The 19,090-nt window shown below is 29.9% G+C and overlaps 1 protein-coding gene across 1 annotated transcript; it reads left to right on the top strand.

The window, feature by feature from the left end:
• Positions 1 to 15,087: 15,087 nt before the first annotated feature.
• Positions 15,088 to 16,452, top strand: LOC140863650 (ethylene-responsive transcription factor 5-like). The gene has a single exon (XM_073267231.1). It carries the CDS (start codon positions 15,196 to 15,198, stop codon positions 16,102 to 16,104), a length of 909 nt encoding a protein of 302 aa, XP_073123332.1. The 5' UTR covers positions 15,088 to 15,195; the 3' UTR covers positions 16,105 to 16,452.
• Positions 16,453 to 19,090: the final 2,638 nt, after the last annotated feature.

The following is a 19,090-nucleotide window of genomic DNA, read 5'->3' as shown; positions in this document are numbered from 1 at the left end:
ACTTTATTATTTACAACTTATGTAGCATAATATGGTCGACATGAGGAAAAGGGTTTATTACATGCCGTTTGAATTATAGAATTTTCCAATAGTCGACAAGAAAATATTTTACTTTATCTTAGCCTACCTCATTATTTAATAATTTTATACGATGGTTCACACTGTGGAAAATTTTTTATTATTTATAAAATATACAAATAAATAAAATAAAGGTAGCTTTTTGGTGGAATCCCTTTATTGTGTAAAGATGGTGTTTACTCCACAAACAAACAAACAACAAAAAGGCAATGATGGAAAGAGAGTGGTAACATCCTTCCATTTTTATCATTGATGATGATAAATACAACGCAAAAATAAGGGTGGGCCTATGCAATTTGCCACTCTTATGCAAACATTTATCACTTTTTTGTTTTACTAGCTATATATACATTACGGTAAAATTGAAATTTATGGTAATGATATAACTTAAACTTTTTAAATCATACTAAATTGAAGTTGGTGGTGGTGATACTGATATATTTTAATTTTTTTACCGAACAAGAATAATTATTACACTTGACCAACATTTATTGTATATTTTCTTGTTTTTCAGCTTTTAGATATTTTCAACGAACACTGACGTCCGTAATTTTCGATGGCACGCCATAATTTTCCAAATTTTATTTTCAATATTCTACTATTCAAACTTAATTTTATTTATTTTAAAAAAACTTAATTTTATTTCATACTCTATCTTACTAAACAATCGAATTAATATAATTAATTTTGGAATGGCATTTGATATTCATCCGTAAGGGTATGACACCAACATAGAAAACTGTGATTGTTACATGCATTTAATATACGGATAAATTAGCATTCAGTCCCTAAACTCAAACACATATATGTGTTTAGTTCCTTGTAATAAAAAAATTTGTTTAAACTCATTGGGCCCATATTTTTTTCTCGGATGAAAATATGTACAAAACATTGAAAATATGATACGAATACATGATATTCGAGCACTAATTGTTCAAGATCGAGTACAAAAAAAATAAGATTTTGATTATAAAACCTGAACATCTTTATTAATATGAACTTGTAATATATATATTTGAATACTAAAAAATCATAGAAAGTGAGCACAAAATATTGAAAATATGGTACTAATACATGATATCCAAGCACTAATTATTCAAGATCAGGTATAAAAAATAAAATTTTAACTATAAAACCTGAACATCTTTATTAATATGAAATTGCAACATATATTTGAATACTAAAAAAACACAAAATTGTACCAGATCTAACACATTTGGTACTCAAAAATCATATATTAATACCATATTTTCAATGTTTTGTACTTATTTTCATCGAAATAAGATAAATATATCATTAATATCTATTTTTCATAGTACTCAAAAATCATATATTTGTATCATATTTAACATATTTGATACTCAAATATCATATATTAGTACCGTATTTTTGATATTTTGTACCGATTCTCATCCAAAACAACTATGTGTCACTAATATCAATATTTATTTATATATTTAAGTACTCAAAAATCTTAAATTTGTACCATATTTAAAATATTTGATACTCAAATATCATGTATTCGTACTATATTTTCAACGTTTTGTACCGAAATTCAATCGAAATATTATGTGGGCCCAGAGAGTTTAAACAATGATTTTTTTGATAAGGGACTGAAAATGTATTTTTGTTTGGTTTAGGGACTGATAAGTAATTTACAGTTAATATAACTATCAACTGAGCAACACGTGTGTGAAACTTAATATGTTTGTACAATTTTTTTTTGAAAATTTCAATTTAATTACCATATTGTACAAAAATAAATATGATATAAGATTTAGTAAGATAATTCTTTATATAAAATATGATAAATTAAGTATATCTACAAAATTAAATATGTTTAAAAGTTAATGTATGAAACGGTAGGTTTGAAATTAAGAAAAAAAGCTTCACTAAAAAAACAATTACTATTCCCCCTCTTGCTTTATTAATAATATAGATAATGTAAAAGGTTTAATTCGGTGCCCAAAATTTTTCCTTGATTAAAGATCGAGATATTTTAATTATTCGTTCTAAAAAAATGTTTTATGCATTTATTAATCATGACGATGGATGAAGATAAGAAAATTGAAATCATAATTAGACAAAAATAATGATGTTTGTGGAATAAATGTAAGTATGATAAATGGAAGACTCAGACTCAGACTCAGACTCAGACTCAGACTCAACAAGTTATGAATGAATGTGATGTTAGAAAAAAAAAACAACAATAATGATGATGATGATAATTTGATTATTTTTAAAGATTAGTGATATATATTATGTAATATTTTAAAAGATGTCGCCTAGACGCTATACTGTCATCCATCGTTTTGATTCGCAAAGACTGTGTCGCGTTAATCTGCCTAGAGACTCCTAGACGCATTAATATATATTTTTATGGATTACCTGCATATCACTTCTTCCTCATTATATAATAAAACGTCACGAAAAAAATTTATATTTGACGAAAATGAAGAAAATGTAATGGATTTTGAGTTTGGATTCGATACAGAGCATTGTTAGAGAAAAATAAACAACAATATTTTAGAGTTTTAGGCTTAAAATCGTTTAAGCAGCGCCTATATAACCACCAGGGGTGGGAAAAAGTACCGAAATACCGAAATTACCAAAAATTTCGAAATACCGAAAACCGTACCAAAATTTTCGGTATCGGTATCGGTATGGTAAATTTTTTTTTTGGTATATCGGTATATATACCGAAATACCGAAAAATAATTTTTTTAAAAAATATATATATGAAAATTTTCGGTATACCGACTTTTTTGCCGGTATACCGAATTTTTTTCGATATACCGACAATTTTTCGGTATACCGAATTTTTTTTGAATTCGATATCGGTACACAGTATAGATTTTCGTCATACCGAAAGTTCGATATACCGAAAATTCGATATATTCGGTATACGGTACGGTATCGATATGGAAAAATTTCATACCGATTTTTTCGATACGGTATACGGTATCCGATTTTCGATACGATATACCGTACCGACCCACCCCTAATAACCACCTAAGTACCAGATGGCGGGTAGTCGTTTTTAGAATATTGTTCTCGTAACTATACACGAAAATATTTGATTTCGAACTCATGGAAAAATTGAATTTCCAATCATGTACATCGTCTTTTTGTAAGTTTGATCTCTATTTTCTCAAATTCATCTTTAACCTTTGTAAATTGTACACATTAAAATTTAAATCAAGGAGTTTCCCTTTTCTATTAAAAAATAGATTTTGTTTATGAGTAGGATATCCTGATTTCAAATCAACATACTCATTTGAAACCCGTATAAATTACAATATCAAGAACCTAGGATAAAAATTTTATTGATCTTTATGGAAATATATGGTCTGAAAATGAATTTTTTTTCCTTTTTCCTCTGTGATGGGATCCATAATCGCTATTTATTGACTGTCGACCATTAAATATATATTATTGAATTCGACGTAACAGTTTACAAATTTTGTCATTCAGCTAAACAACACGTAAGCTCAATTAATTGATAGATAAAATCAAAAAAACATTTATAAGCGAAATCGAACTGATAATAATTTTATGTCATGTTAATTCATTTATTTCGTCAACTTCACTGTATCCATGCGACTAGTAGACAAACCATCATTATTAGGGTTGGAAAAAAATACCGAAATGTCGAAAATACCGTCATATCGTACCGAAAAATTTATCAAATATACCGAAAAATCGGTATATCGAAAATACCGAATTAATTTTTTTAAAATTTTTTTTCATGGTATATCGAAAAAAACTCCGTATACCGAAATTAAATTTTTTTATTTCGGTATACCGAATATACCGAATTAATTTTTTTAAAAAAATTTTCATGGTATACCGAAAAAAAACTCGGTATACCGAAATTTTTTTCGATATACCGAGTTTTTTTTCGGAATACCGAAATTTGTCTGTATATCGAATTTTTTTTATATCCGATACGATATTCGATATAGAAATTCTCCATACCAAAAATTCGGTATACCAAAAATGATACCGGTATGAAATTTTTCATACCGATATGATACGATACGGTAAACGGTATCGTATTTTGATACGGTATACCGTACCGTACCCAGCCCTAATCATTATTATGGAATTAGGCCTTGTGAGAACAACTATTACTCGAATACATCTTAGTGATATCTGTCAATATATGATTGGTACATCTTAGTGATATCTGTCAATATATGATTGGTTATCAATTTTACTATGTTTTTCTACATCAATTTTACTTAATGTAGCAAACAAAACAGAAATCAAGGAATGAGAAATTACCATAAGATCAACCAAAATATCAAACATTACCCACGGGTTACTAATATAGCACGCATTAAAAGGTTCCGTTGTCATAAAATATATGAAATATTACTGTTTGAATTTAATTTTGTATAATTTCACAACGAAAATCAAAATATAAAAATTTCTGTCTCGAAATGTGAATTATAGGGCTAAAAATTTTCAGACCTGAATGCAACGGAACCTGCATGGTTACATCCTTTATTTATATATATTAAATAATGAGTATAATAGTAAAAAAAAATGTTTGATTAAATTGAAATTTATTAAATGGATTTTATTTTTTACTCTGTGTACACACGTGCAGATTCTCCAAATCCCAACAAGAAGAAAATTAAATTTTATTGCTAAATCAACACACAAAATATAAAGAAATAATAAAACAGACGATTTTTCAACATTCAAAAATTTGAAATTTCTATCACATTTGACGTTGATTAGTACCTTTGACTAAAAGTCAGTAGGTACAAGTTACAACAAAATTCATCTCTCGGTCAATCTGAAAACAAATGCAGCAATTTTGTTGACTTTTTATTTTATCTTGTCTATCCGTTGCTTCTAAGAAATGCATGGGTACCACCAAGTTGTGTTCTAATCTTCTAGATGATCTAGTTATTATACATCGATTATATATATATATATAAAAGAATAATGTAGATAAAACTAAGGATGTTAATTCGATTGTATCAGGTGAGTTTGGGTCAAGTTTATGCAATATACACTGAATATTTTCCGACCTGAACCCGAAACAAATCGAAAATGGTCATTCTGAACACGGCTAACCCGAATAACCGGATCAACGCAAGCTAACCCAATTTAAATAATTAAATAAAATTTTAAAACACACAATAATAATAGTAAAATTTAAATTTAATTAAAACATGTAACAAAAAAATCTAATAAGCTTATATTAGGGGTGTTCATCTATCGGATCGGTTAAATTTTCTAACATTTCGATTCGATTTTCGGTTTTATATTTTACAAATGCCTAATCCGATCACCGAACCATTTTATTTTTGTTCAATTCGGTTTTTTCATAATAGGGTTGGTTTTTTGGCTTAACCTAAATTTAAAATCAGAATTGAACCTAAAGTGAAGCAGAATTAGGCGTATTTTGATACTTTGTTGAATCTATATCCAACCTAAAGTGAAGCAGCGCGAGGTCTTCTCGAATCAACCTAGTCAGCCACTATACATTATTTTTAAGTTTTGGGTCAAGGGCATATATAGATATATTTCGATTTTCCGGTTATTTTGGAATTATTTCCCCTTAAAAATCGAAAATCGAACCGTAAACCGAATTTATATAAATTTGAGAGCGAAAGGGGTAAAATAACCTGAAAAAAATCAAAATTTTTGGTTAGGTTTGTTTTTTTTTTTTATCCGAAATTTGAATACCTTTAGCTTATATATAATTTAAATTTGAAAGTTGTAGAAAATTTAAAATATACTTACTAAAAATAATAATAAACTATTTTAAAAATAAAAATTTTAAAAAATATACATTGAATGATAAAAACATATTATATCAATATACAATAAAGTTTTTTCGAACATAAAATATATAAAAACATATCAAATCTATATAAAAATAACGATAATAAAAAGTTTCGGGTAATTCATCCCGGGTCAACCACCCGATTATTTTTTCAGGTTAAATTTCTGGTCTAACCCGATTCAAACCTGAATAAAAAAAACCCCCAACTTGAACCCGATTAATTTTTTCGGGTTAAATTTAGGATCCAACACGATTCGAACCGAACGAAAAAATCCTAACCGAATATTTTCTGGTCGACTCATGTTGAGTTGAGTTGAGTTCATTTTGGCACCCGTAGAAACCATTATAATTTCGATCTACGGATTGTTGTTCTTTCTTTTTTTTTTTTTTTTGGTTGTAAATCTTCGGAGTTCAGTGTTATAATTAATCTAATAATTGGTTTTTGTTTGTCATTTCCACTTAGGGGTGGAAGCACCTATTTTTTTTGTTTTTAAATAGTAGTTTTAATTTTTAAATTTTATTTCAGCCCCATGCTTAAAAAAAACTCAAGCCCCATCTTAAAAACTTAAAAATAGAACAACTCTCACAAATCACACTTCATTACCGTCTTTTTTTTTTTGTTTTGTTTATTATCGTAGTTTTTGAAATTATGTGATTTTAATGTAAAATTTGACTACTCTAAAATTATATTGTATATTTAATTGAAATTATTTCAATTGACATAATATCTACTAATGATCTATATGATTTTGGAGTTTTACCCTAAAAATCTATTATTTCGAATTTGAAAAAAAAATAACCAATTTTTTGAAATATTTGAGAATAATTGATGCTAAAAATTATTTTTGGTCTTGTATTGCTATTTCTCGATTTACAAAAACAAAAAATTAAATAGTTACGAGATTTGAAAAATAATTTTTTGTTGAAAATTTTTGAGATGATTAGATTTCTAGTTAGTTAACTTAAGAAATGAAGAAAATACTAAAATATTAAGTTATTTTTATCCAATATAAAGCAAAAATTTATTATAGTATAGATGTGAGCAAAATATCCGTTTAAACCAAAATAATCAAACCACCAGAATTTGAAAATTTTTGTTCGTGTTTATTCGTTTTAGTTTTTAAACATCGATTAATTCAGTTGACTTTTGGTTTTAACATAAAACTTTAATTTGCTTAACCGACAAATCGAACTTTTACTAAAAAAAAATTAATATTAATAATTTTTTAATTAAGTTTATTAGGATATAAATATTAAGATTTTTTAATAAAATTTTATTAGAAAATATAACTAGACTCGAAAATATATATTTTTTTAAAAAATTAAATTAAATTTATTGAGTTCATTTTTTATATTAAATTCTGTTAGTTATAAATAGGGGTGGTTCGGTACGGTATACCGTATACCGTACCGAATACCGCATACCGTATCAAAAATTTTCGATACCGATACATCGACATGTCGATATAGCGAAATTTTGATATAGCATAAATCCATACCGATACCGTACCGAATACCAAAATTCGGTACGGTATCGATATGATACCGTGTATACCGATTTTTTAAAACTATTTTTATAAAAAAATATCGGTATACGCGGTATCATACCGATACCACGTATACAGATTTTTTTTCGGTAGACCGAAATACCAAAAATTTGAAAATCTTATACCGATACCGAAAATTTCGGTACGATACGGTTTTTTTCGTTACGGTAAACACGGCATGACGACATTTCGGTATTTTTCGCTAGCTCTAATTATAAAGCTTGATTTTTTTTAAAAAAAATTATATACTTTTGGTTGATTAGGTTTCCGACCAAATTAAAAATATTTAGGTCTACTTCATTCTTTTTTGTAGCAAAATTCGGTGTATTCAAATTAATTTGTCGATAATTCGATTTTAAATAGCGTGGTTCGATTTTAATGAAATGTTCACTTTAACTATTACTAACATGGCGCGAAGTCAGCATCAGCTAGTTTTGAATCTCGGCTCCGCCGCCCCTACTTCCACTAGTCTTTTTCTTTGTGTTCGAATGCTAAGAAGATGATAGATATCAATGATGTGAGATCAGAAAACACAAGATATTATTAATATACTCGACGTCACATAAATATTTTAGACGAAATATTAATTAATATGAAAAGAAGAACCAACTCATTAGATTAAAGCTGAACTTTGATTATTACATTCTAAATGAAAATTCACCAAGTTAGGTGAATAAAATTGTAATTGTTTCACCAATAAGTTTTTTTTTTTTTTAGTTAGGAGAGAAGATGGTCACAATTGGATCTCGAACTCGAGATCTCGTCTCATATTAAAAATCTTGGTGCCAAATAAACTACATGTCATCGGCGTTTCGCCAATAAATTGATGCTAGCTATTAGACTTACGTTGTACTATATTTTTTAGTTGATTTTTTTTCCAAATAGGAAAAGAGTGGACGTAAAAGAATAATATATAATCTCTTCAAATTTTTGTAAATCTTGTGTATTCATTGGCATTTTTTTCATTATTTTGCACTTATTTTTTCACTATTTATCTTTTTTTAATGATTTATTTGAACCTAACTCAATCCCAAATTGTATCTCAAGAAGGAGAATTGTCTAAATCTATATATAGAACTCTCAAGAATTTTATCCAATTGATGTTGGACAATTAAGACATCATTTCACGCTCAAGAATGGACATTTGGATGTGAAGTTTACTGGACAAGGGCGACCCCAAATATGGACAGTCCAACTTGGCACTTATATCATGTTAAATTGATGGACTTGAACCTAACTTAACTCCAAAAACTAGCTCAATTAGAGATTGTTCAAGTCCATATATGAAACTCTCAGAAACTCTATCCAACCAACGACGTAAGACATCGAATCGTTTTAAAGTTTTGCAATGCATCAATGAATCATCTCACCTGTTCACTACAATCCTCTGATCAGCTGACATTATTTAGTTTTCCTATCTCGATATATTGAAAATGATTAAAAACATTGTTGCGATTATACACAGAAATCTTACTCGAATCCATCGTGATTATAAGGTTATAGTTGGATGTGTGTATTCAAGAGTCGAGTCAAAATACATCGATTGAGACCTAACCTAAATAATTTGTAATGCAAGTACAACTGCAGCATTGTAATTTGTAGGCTCGGGCTATGCTACACCGGGTGATCTTCACCCGGTGGAGCATCGGGTGCCCAATCAAGGGCAGATGCTCCACCGGGTGAAGATCACCCGATGCATCATAGCATCTCAAATTACGTGCTCTCTTTTTATGAGAATAGTTGATTTATCCTTTTTAGAGATGGGTTTTCGGTACCAAAAAACCGGTATGAAAAAAATTCATACCGGTACCGATATCGAAATTTTGAAATTTTGATATGGAAAAAACTTATACTAATACCGTATGGATATCGAAAAAAATTCGATATCCCAAAAAATGTATATATTTTAAAAAAAATCGATACGATATCTCGATAATTTGATATTTTGATACGTTATCTTAAATTCTTCTTACTAGTTTTCAAAGATTTCACCTACATATTATAGTCTAGTCCCCTATTTTTTTCAGGTGGTTTTAATTATTTAATTATGCTAATTAATGATTGCCGAGTGGCGACAAATATTATATTGAAAATTTCCCTGAAGAATTCAAAATAGAATTGTCAAGCATGATAAAATGTTCAACGTAATCTCCGAAAGATTTGTTAATCCCTAAAAGTTATTCTTTATAGTAATTAGCCGCAAACTATGCCTCGATAACAAATCACGTGCATAGAAAAGACAGATATATAAAATATATATGAAATAAAGAAATCGTAAATATTTTATTTAATTTTAAAAATATTGTAGTTTATTTTGATTTTGTGTGTCTGGGCTATTAGTTCGATTTCTCATCTATTCTATTTTATTAAAGTTGAGGTGTTGATATGTTCGTGTGACTAACTCTCATTTACTATGTTTTTTAGTATATATTTAATTACAAAATATTGTTTTATTTTTATCATCGATAACTACTTATTTACGAAAATGTCACGTTTATAAAATTAATTAATTTATTCACAAAAAAGTACTTTTCAAAATTGTTCTCTAAATATTTTTTTTTGGTTTTTAATTAAAAAAATGGATTGCATAAGTATGCAACACATGCTCCTGAGTACTAGTTTCTATGAATTTTCATCTCGCTCAAATGATTGTCCGACTCATTTTGACGGTTCTACATTTTTGTCTTGTAAACTGAACATTTTCAACTTTTTTTGTAATATACTTTTGTCAATTCACAATTTTAGTTTATAAATTTATATTATTCTTATTTTAATCGTTTTTCATCAAAATACTGATGTGACATATCAGATATTTTTATAACAATGTAAAGCTACATTGGAAATTTTCGATGTCACGTACGTTATAATTTTCCACCACCACATTATCATTCTGTGAAAATTTTGAAAAAAAATATTTTAGTTTACTAACATGGTGAATCATCCAACAACATGACTTAAAATGAAAACATGCAAATTACAACACCAAAAATATTATTTTCTCAAAAATATTTCTTGTTTTATTTTATATTCAATACATTGTGTATGATTTTATGCAACATGAGTTTCTAATTTTTTAATTTTGGCACATTAAATGAGTAAATTCCAAATCGATCTAAATAAATAATTAAATAAAAATATTGAATGTATATACTGATGTTTATTTATACCAAACTTTGTGAAATTGTTTAAATAAAACAAATTTTATCGAGAAATTAATATGTCTTAATTTTCATCAGTCAGATAGATTAAAAAACAAGATCTTAGAAATATTATTTAATGAGTAATGCGTTTGATGAGATCCTACATTAAGAGTAATACATAAATCATGCATCCAATGATGCATATTTTTACATATAGAATAATTAATAATATATTTTGACGTGAAAAATCATAAGACATTAGATCTATCATTAAGGTAATATTCATAAATCATAAGGTAGGTTGAAATCTACCGAGTAATGCTAGATATACAAAACTTAGTGTACACCTTGATTTACATCTTTACTTATTAATTACAAAACTTTACTTGACCAACGAGATATTTATTTCTTATTATATGTAGTTTTGTATTTAATGAAGAAAATTGTAAGTTGGTGTAAGCCAAAGTATATACTACAAGATGTACATCTAGCATTTTTCATATTTTATTATTAAAAAATTAATGAGGTTCCTTCATAAATTTTTATAATGTATATATTGCATTCTCCAATTTTACTAAAATATTTGTCCAAGTGAATGAGCAGAACTTACAAATTTTAGGTCTCCAAACTATAATTGCCTTGGGAGATTTATGGGTCAAAATTCAAAGGAAGAAACTGATCAATTCCACGCAGCCGCATTCTCATAAATTAATGCGACCGCCATTGACTCATCTAAAAAAATATGATTAACAAATAATTTGTAAGTAAAATCATAATGAGTGATAAAAGTACAAATTAAGTATGATTTTACTTGTAGTCTACACGAAGCATGCATGATGTGTATCCAAAGCAATATAGCTCATTGTGTTTTCTCCCTATTGTGGACCAAACAACATTAATTAGAGCTAATTTAATGTTATTTACTTTTATTCCAACCATAAAACTCCAACATCTGGAATATCATTTTCAAATTTTTTTTAAAATCAATATGTTATAACAAATAAGTCGTGCAATTTTTTTATAAATAAAAAATACTCTTTCATTTAATAAAAGATATCATAAAACTTATTTTAGTAGTTTTTTTTTGCTTTTTCATAACTATCATATTTAAGTAAAATATTCATTTATTTTTATTATACCTTTTATTTTATTAAATAATAATATTACCCTTTACTAACATAAAAAAATACAAAAGCTCTTGTACGATTGTCTCAAGAGTTAATTTTATGAAACACATTTTCGAGCTATGAAAAATATAATTTTTATGCAAATTAAAAAACATTACCTTTCACTTCATATAAGTATATATAGATTGAGTCGATCTATTTCACGAAAATAGATTCGTGAGATTATTTTACATGAGACCTGCTTATACAAAGATATTTTGATATATATATTTTAAAAATTTTAATATACTAAGACGCTAGTAAATATAATAATCTATAAGAATTCAATGGACCATACGCTTCAATTATGATTTTTTATTTTTAACATCAAACTTCGATTAATCAATTACGAATTTTTTCTCATTAATTTTTGCTGACTTTTTTTGAATGTGTTTAAATTAAATCAATCAAAGAATTGGAATTTGCTTTTTAGACGACAAATGTCAATTTTTCCGGCAGCAACTAGCGAGTCCATCCCTAAATCAACAAAGAATTTGAATTTTATACAGACTATATTTTTCTTCTATTTTTTTAAATTAAAAAAATTTTGGAAAATGAATTATAGAATTCGACGTAATATTTGGTTATTTTATATTATATTTTCACAAATTTTTAATTACGATTTATTTTTTTAATTATGATAAGAAATATATACGCATATATATCAACTCTTCTATAAAACATGTACGAAAATAAATTTATAATAAATAATAATAATAATATCTAAAATGAGTGAGTTGTCACTGCATCAACATCGATATCGACATAGAAGTCGGTTAAATTCTTTGTGATTATGATTATCATGATGAATATTATTCGAACAAAATGTTGTAATAATATATATTCATTCCACGACAAATAAAGTTATAAATCATTTTTTTTAAAAAAAATGAAAGTTGGGGCAGGTTCAATTGTATGGGCTCCCTCAAAAGAAATATATTAAATTAAATTAGTAATAATAAAATGAATTAAAAATAGGAAGAAGAAACAACAAGGACACATCCGTTCCAGCTATAGAAAGTGACTCAATCAAGTTGATGCCTTGCAAGTTCATGCAACTGAAGTTGTTATTTGTTACGCAATTTGAATTAATTACTACTTTTTTCCAAACGATTTCCCCTTTTGTTTAAACAAAAAGTCAACACACAAGTCCAATAGTCTTCTCACGTGCAACGAAAAAAATTAGTTGTCATAATTTATACTTATATATTGATAATAATAATATTTTTTTAAATTTGTGAAGTTGTTTAACAAGCAACGTCTCTTAATTTGTAAGATGACTACTAGATGGGATGAGAGGGACAAGATTTGCGAGTCTTGCGACTAATCGATTGATCTCAACAAGATTTTGATTTTTTTTTTTTAAAAAAAAACTAGAGATCGATAGATATGAATCGTGGTATATTCTATTTTTATATGTTGTTTTTGTATTTGTGTAGAAATGTTAATGATTATATATTTTATTATCATATTCTTCAATAGTAATCTGGCTATGACGGTCTGAAAACACGAACAAATGTATGAGAAAGCATTTGGTAAAAAAAAAACTAGATACTCAAATCTAGTCAAAGAAAATCTCAAATTTCCCTAAAACAAAAAAATCTTAAACTTCTATTGGATTGAAAATTTTTACGTACGTACGCATAACTTTTGGAGGTGGAAATAGAAGTAATTAACGTGGAAATTGGAGGGTCTAGTGGAAGACATAGGGGCCAATAAAGCACGGACAATATTCAAAAGTCACATAATATCATGATATATAAATGTATTTCATACAAAACAAATCATTTCTTATAAAAATATATACCTACATGAATTAAAACAAAAAAATTAATAGGTATAGATTATGATGTTGCTGAAAAAAGTAATTTTCTAGCTGAGTTTAATGCTTCTTCCGATTTGTGATGGGCAGAGATCGTGCTGAGCTGACTGTGGCTTTCCGATTTCGGGATGATCTGGAATCAACAGTAAGAGTGTTAAAAGGGGGCCGAAAGGTGTTTTCGACGTATTATCTCCGACACTCAAGTCAAGTATGAGAATAGTGATGATATATCAAGTGTTGTGTGAATGAAAGAAAGTGGAATCCTCAATAAACATATCAAACCTGGTAAATATATGAGAGGCTATTGGACCTGGTGTCAACTTTCCTTAACAAGAATCCTTCTCTATAGGGATCACAATCCCGTAAATCTCAGGCAGGGATCTCGTGAGTGTTATTCATCTTGGGGGTTGTCTTGAGCTGAATATCATGATGAGCTGACCTGGATGCATAGTCGACCTGGGAGTGTGGCCGATCCGGAACTTGGTCAACATTGGTATATGACCGACCTGGGAGCTTGGTCCACTTGTGTCTGTGGCCGACCTGGACACTCGACCAACTTGAGTGTATGGCCGACCTGGGTGTATGACCGACCTGTGTATCTGACCGACTTGGGAGTATGGCCGACATGGATACTTGACCGAGCTGGGTGTGTGGCCGAGCTGGGTGTATGGCTGACCTGATTGTATGGCCGACCTGGTTACTTGGCCAAGGTGGGTACTTGGTCGACCTGAGTGTATGACCGACCTGGATACTTGGCCAACCGGGAATATGACTGATTTGGGAGCTTGGTCGACCTAAGAGTATGGTCGACCTGGGTACTTGACTGACCTAGAGTATGGCCGAACTGGATACTAAGCCGACCTGGGTACATGTGAGAACATTGGTTTATGGGACCATCGAGTTATTATGATGAGGGATGAGTCGTGCTCATTTTTAGGATGGGCCAAGCAAGATATCATATCAACATAAAATTTCTTGTGTGAGACAGTGTAGAGATTAATTTTATGATATAGATTTTCGATCTGACTGTGCTACAAAAAACTTATTCTTATATCATATTGAAGTTTTTATTATCTTTAAAAATATCATATATTGTAGTCACCAAACGCAAGATACAATGATATTGACACACCAAATAGTGACTAATTAAAACACAAAATTACTCGGTAGAACAACACAATTTTTTTTGAAAAAATCCGTAAAAAGCAAATTTACACTACTTTTTAAGTAGAATGACAAAAAATATTATTTGATATGAAAAAATACAAGTAATATTAAATTTACTGATAGCAAAATGCAAACGCAATCAAACCACACAACTTTTGTCCTAACTAAAACAGATGTATCCTCGTCGTTTGTGCGCCCACACCAAAGAATTCCACCCATTTTCTTTTATTTTCTAATAATTTTTGTAATTTGGATAAAGCCAAACCGAAACGATACTTCCTCGCTCCTCCACACAAGCCTTCTTCGAAACCACCCCCCATCAATATTTCAATTCCTTATATATTCATCTTCTTCAATACAACAATTCCCAATTCCAAATCAAGAATCAAGAACTGAAGTCAGTTCAGAACAGGGAAAAACAAACACAAAAAAAAACCCTTTTCTTTTGTTCGATATTTTTGGTCCTAAAATGGCTTCACCCGATGAAAGTTCGGCTCTGGACTTGATACGCCAGCATCTTCTTGATGACTCTGCTTTCATGGAGCATTACTGCCCGGATGCTGGTTTTTCATCAGAATCACAGATTTCAGGGACTTGTAGCAGTTCTGATTCTGTGGTTACTGAAATCACCAACAATTCTTGTTCGTCTTCTTGTTCCATGGATCAATCTTTTGCGTTTTCTCCCGCGAATTTGAGCTTCTCTTCAAGCTCGAATTACAGCACAAATATCTCCAGTTTCTTGGCTCCTAAAACTGAGAGTGAGTTCTCGGGATTTGAAACAGAGCCCAAGTTTTGCAAGAGTTTCGCCGAAAGGAAGCCTTCGCTCAACATATCGATTCCTCAAGTCAACAATCCGGTCACCGGTTTCAAGGTGGTTGAGCAGAAGAAACTGGAGGCCAATCCCGGCGAGCGGCGGAACTACAGGGGAGTCAGGCAGCGGCCGTGGGGGAAATTCGCGGCGGAGATACGCGACCCGAATAGGAAAGGCACTCGGGTCTGGCTGGGAACCTTCGACACGGCGGTGGAGGCCGCCAAGGCCTACGACAGGGCGGCGTTCAGGCTGAGAGGCAGCAAGGCCATTCTTAATTTCCCACTTGATATAGGAAAAAACTTGAACCCCATACCGGAGATTACTCCTCCGCCGGCTACCGCCGGCCGGAAAAGGGTGAGGGGAAGTGACGTCGAAGGGAAAGGGAAGAAGGAAATTAAGAGGGAAGAAATTCAAGAAGTTAACGGTGAGAGTGAGTTGACGGCGGCATTACCCTTAACGCCGTCAAGTTGGACGGCCGTTTGGGATTGGGTTGATGAGAAGGGTATCTTTGAGGTTCCGCCGTTATCGCCGTTAGTTTCCAACCCAAGTTTGGCCATTCAGGGTTGATGGATGGTCCAATAATATTGTGTATATCATAAGATTAATTAGATATTTATTATATATTTTTCAAAATTAAATATATACGAATATCTAATTAATGTAGCAAAAGGACTATGAAGAAGTGTGGCGAAAGAATTGCACCCAACGAAAAAGATTGGGGTGTTACCACAATTTAAGAAAGTAATGGGGAGGAAAAGATGATTAGAGACTACTTCTGGCTGTATAGTAAAGATTAAGATATTGTTTCTTTAATTTGTTTATTCGTTTGTTTGAGACTTTGAGGTGGAAAGTACATTTCTATCGTGGTAATGAATAAATTTTCTCGACTCTAAATCCAACGTCTATATTTGTATTTTTTTTCTTTTGTCAAGTGGAATTTGCGACTTGAATCTTTGTTAGCAAAAGTATCAAAACTTAACAACAATTATGTCACTTTTAATTAAAGAAAACTGATTTATGAAAAATCCAATGGCACCACGATAGTGTTTGTAAGAGTTTTTACCCATTTTGAAGTGATTTTTCTAGAGAGTACAAAGAAGTTGGTGAGAAACAAAAGTAGTTAGTGTTTGAAATATCAGTTCAAAACTAATATTAACTAAAGTCTGATGTTTCATTTGAATATTTTTAAATTTTGACGCAAAAAGTCTTTGAACTGAACCTGACCTAAGCATAGCAATTAACTTAGGAAAGCGATATCGCGCGTACTAAGGCGCGTAGACATCAAGTCGTAGAAAAGAATATCATAAATTCGATTCTAGATGCAAGGTAAGGTGCGGAGCGAAAGGAAGAAAGGCAATCAAGGATGTTGAAGAATTTCGTAAATTTAGAAAGGATTTAATGATGAACTCCAAGACACGTTTTAAACGCTATCTTTTAAGAGATGTTTTTAAGATCTCTATCAGGATACAATGGAGATAATAATCTAATTCAAGACCTTTGAATCTGATGATGCACCTCTATTTATAGAGAATGAAAAGACGTATCTGAACGAGTGTGATTCTTAGTCAAACAATGTATCCGTTCATGAACCGAAGCATCCACTCGCGAACAGTCGTGATGTTTCCGAAGAGCTTTCGGGAGCGTTGCCCCCGAGCCCCCACGAGGTGGCTCTGCCCCCTCGATCCCTGTAATTTTCGCAGCGGAAATCTTTATTTGTCATCGGCAACAAAATTTCTGAAAATATTCTAAAAAAATATTCTAACAAAGGAAAGGTCGCAAGGCTTGGGGTCCTAGCTATTCCCATACGTTGGTGATCGGATAACTATCTCAGTGCTTGTTCAAAAAGAAATATTGGCCGCGGCCAATCGATCCAATTTCGATTATACGGCTGGGTTCGTTTGAGAAAGATAAATATTCAATCAACCAATTTTTTTTTTGTGTGATGAATTTTCATGCCATACACGTATATATTTTTGTACGTACAGTTAATAATGAATTATTATAGATTGTTTTCAAAATAATATAAAATGTATTATATTTCATAGTTCATTCGGCAATAGTTATTAAACTTTCGACAATACTAGAATGAGCCTAGAAATTTTAGAATCCACTGGGGGATTATCAGAAAATTAGTTAAAACCTAACAAGTGGGCACATCTAATTAAATCTTATTAGCTGTCTTCACTAATTATTACAGCACCTTAATAATTGATTTGTCGTTCCGATCCTACATGGTCCACCCATGCCAAATGCAGTTATCTTTCATTTCCAATGTCTATTCACCAATTCATATGTTCTTTATTAAAATTTCATTTCATTTTCTTTAACATATTGTATATATGATTTCCGGGACTTAATTAAGCCAACGAAATTGTACTCGATTAGTTTGATCTCGAATGTCTACTGATTTGAGTGTTTAAATTGCCACGGAATCGGATTTATCTAAGAGGCTAGCCATTAGAGAACATGATCTTGAATGGATATATCGAAAATGGATATTAATGCTATAAACATTATTTTTTGATAAAAATACGAATACGTGCTCATTTGTTACACTTTTCTGTAATTTAGAACTATGTCGCCCCTCTTATATATATTTTATCGTTTTAATTGAAACAAGAACAAAATGTTATATTCCAAAATTGCATTATATAACAGCTTAGCAATTTTCGTTTAGATGTGTGCAAATCAATCATTTTTGTAAACAAAAAAAAGAAGTTCCAAATTAATCAAACTTTACAACGAGACATAATCAACCGATTGGAAATAGAAAGAAAGAAAGAAAGAAATAAATAATCGAACATAATTTATTACATCGAGGCCCCATCAGCAGCCAGTAAAATACAAATACGTCCATATCACGCGAAGTCATATTCAAGAAATGTTTATTCGTTACATATATATATATATATATATATATATATATATATATATATATATATATATATTATTGTCCATACATGAGATGACAAACATATATTATATGGTCCCTTGAAGGGATCAATTACAAGGTTTTCTATAATTAAAAAATAAAAAATAAAATTACGTTGCAATTTCATTATTTCAATCAAATCCCTTGAACATGGGCATCAAATCACGAAATGGACGAAAAAAAAAAAACAGTTTTAAATAAAATGACTAATTTTTACTGCAAATCGCAATTGCGGATTGTAATTTATGCTAATATTAATTTAAACATGTTAGATATTTGAATGTTTAGATCAACAGACATGATCAGAGGAAATATATATTAATATATACTTTGATCCGATATTATTATTATTATTATTATTATTATTATTATTATTACACGAGTCTTGAAATCTCTTGGTTAAGTTTTATCCAAAGTGTGTAGCTATTATTTATTAGATGTGATCGCATGCAAGTGGGGATTCCATAATTATGATGTTTACATAGATTATATGAAGCTAGACTAGATAAACCTACAGCAGCCCGTGTGAGATATGGAATTTACACAAAATCGACCAAATTAATCTTGAAATTATTAAGTTGATAGCAGTAAATTTTATTGTGTACTTGAAATTAACGAATT

The sequence above is a fragment of the Henckelia pumila genome, chromosome 4 (assembly GCF_033568475.1).
Source record: "Henckelia pumila isolate YLH828 chromosome 4, ASM3356847v2, whole genome shotgun sequence".
NCBI classification, from domain to species: Eukaryota; Viridiplantae; Streptophyta; class Magnoliopsida; order Lamiales; family Gesneriaceae; genus Henckelia; species Henckelia pumila.
Note: the sequence above shows the minus strand (reverse complement) of the source record. Positions and strands in the feature narration are given on the sequence as shown.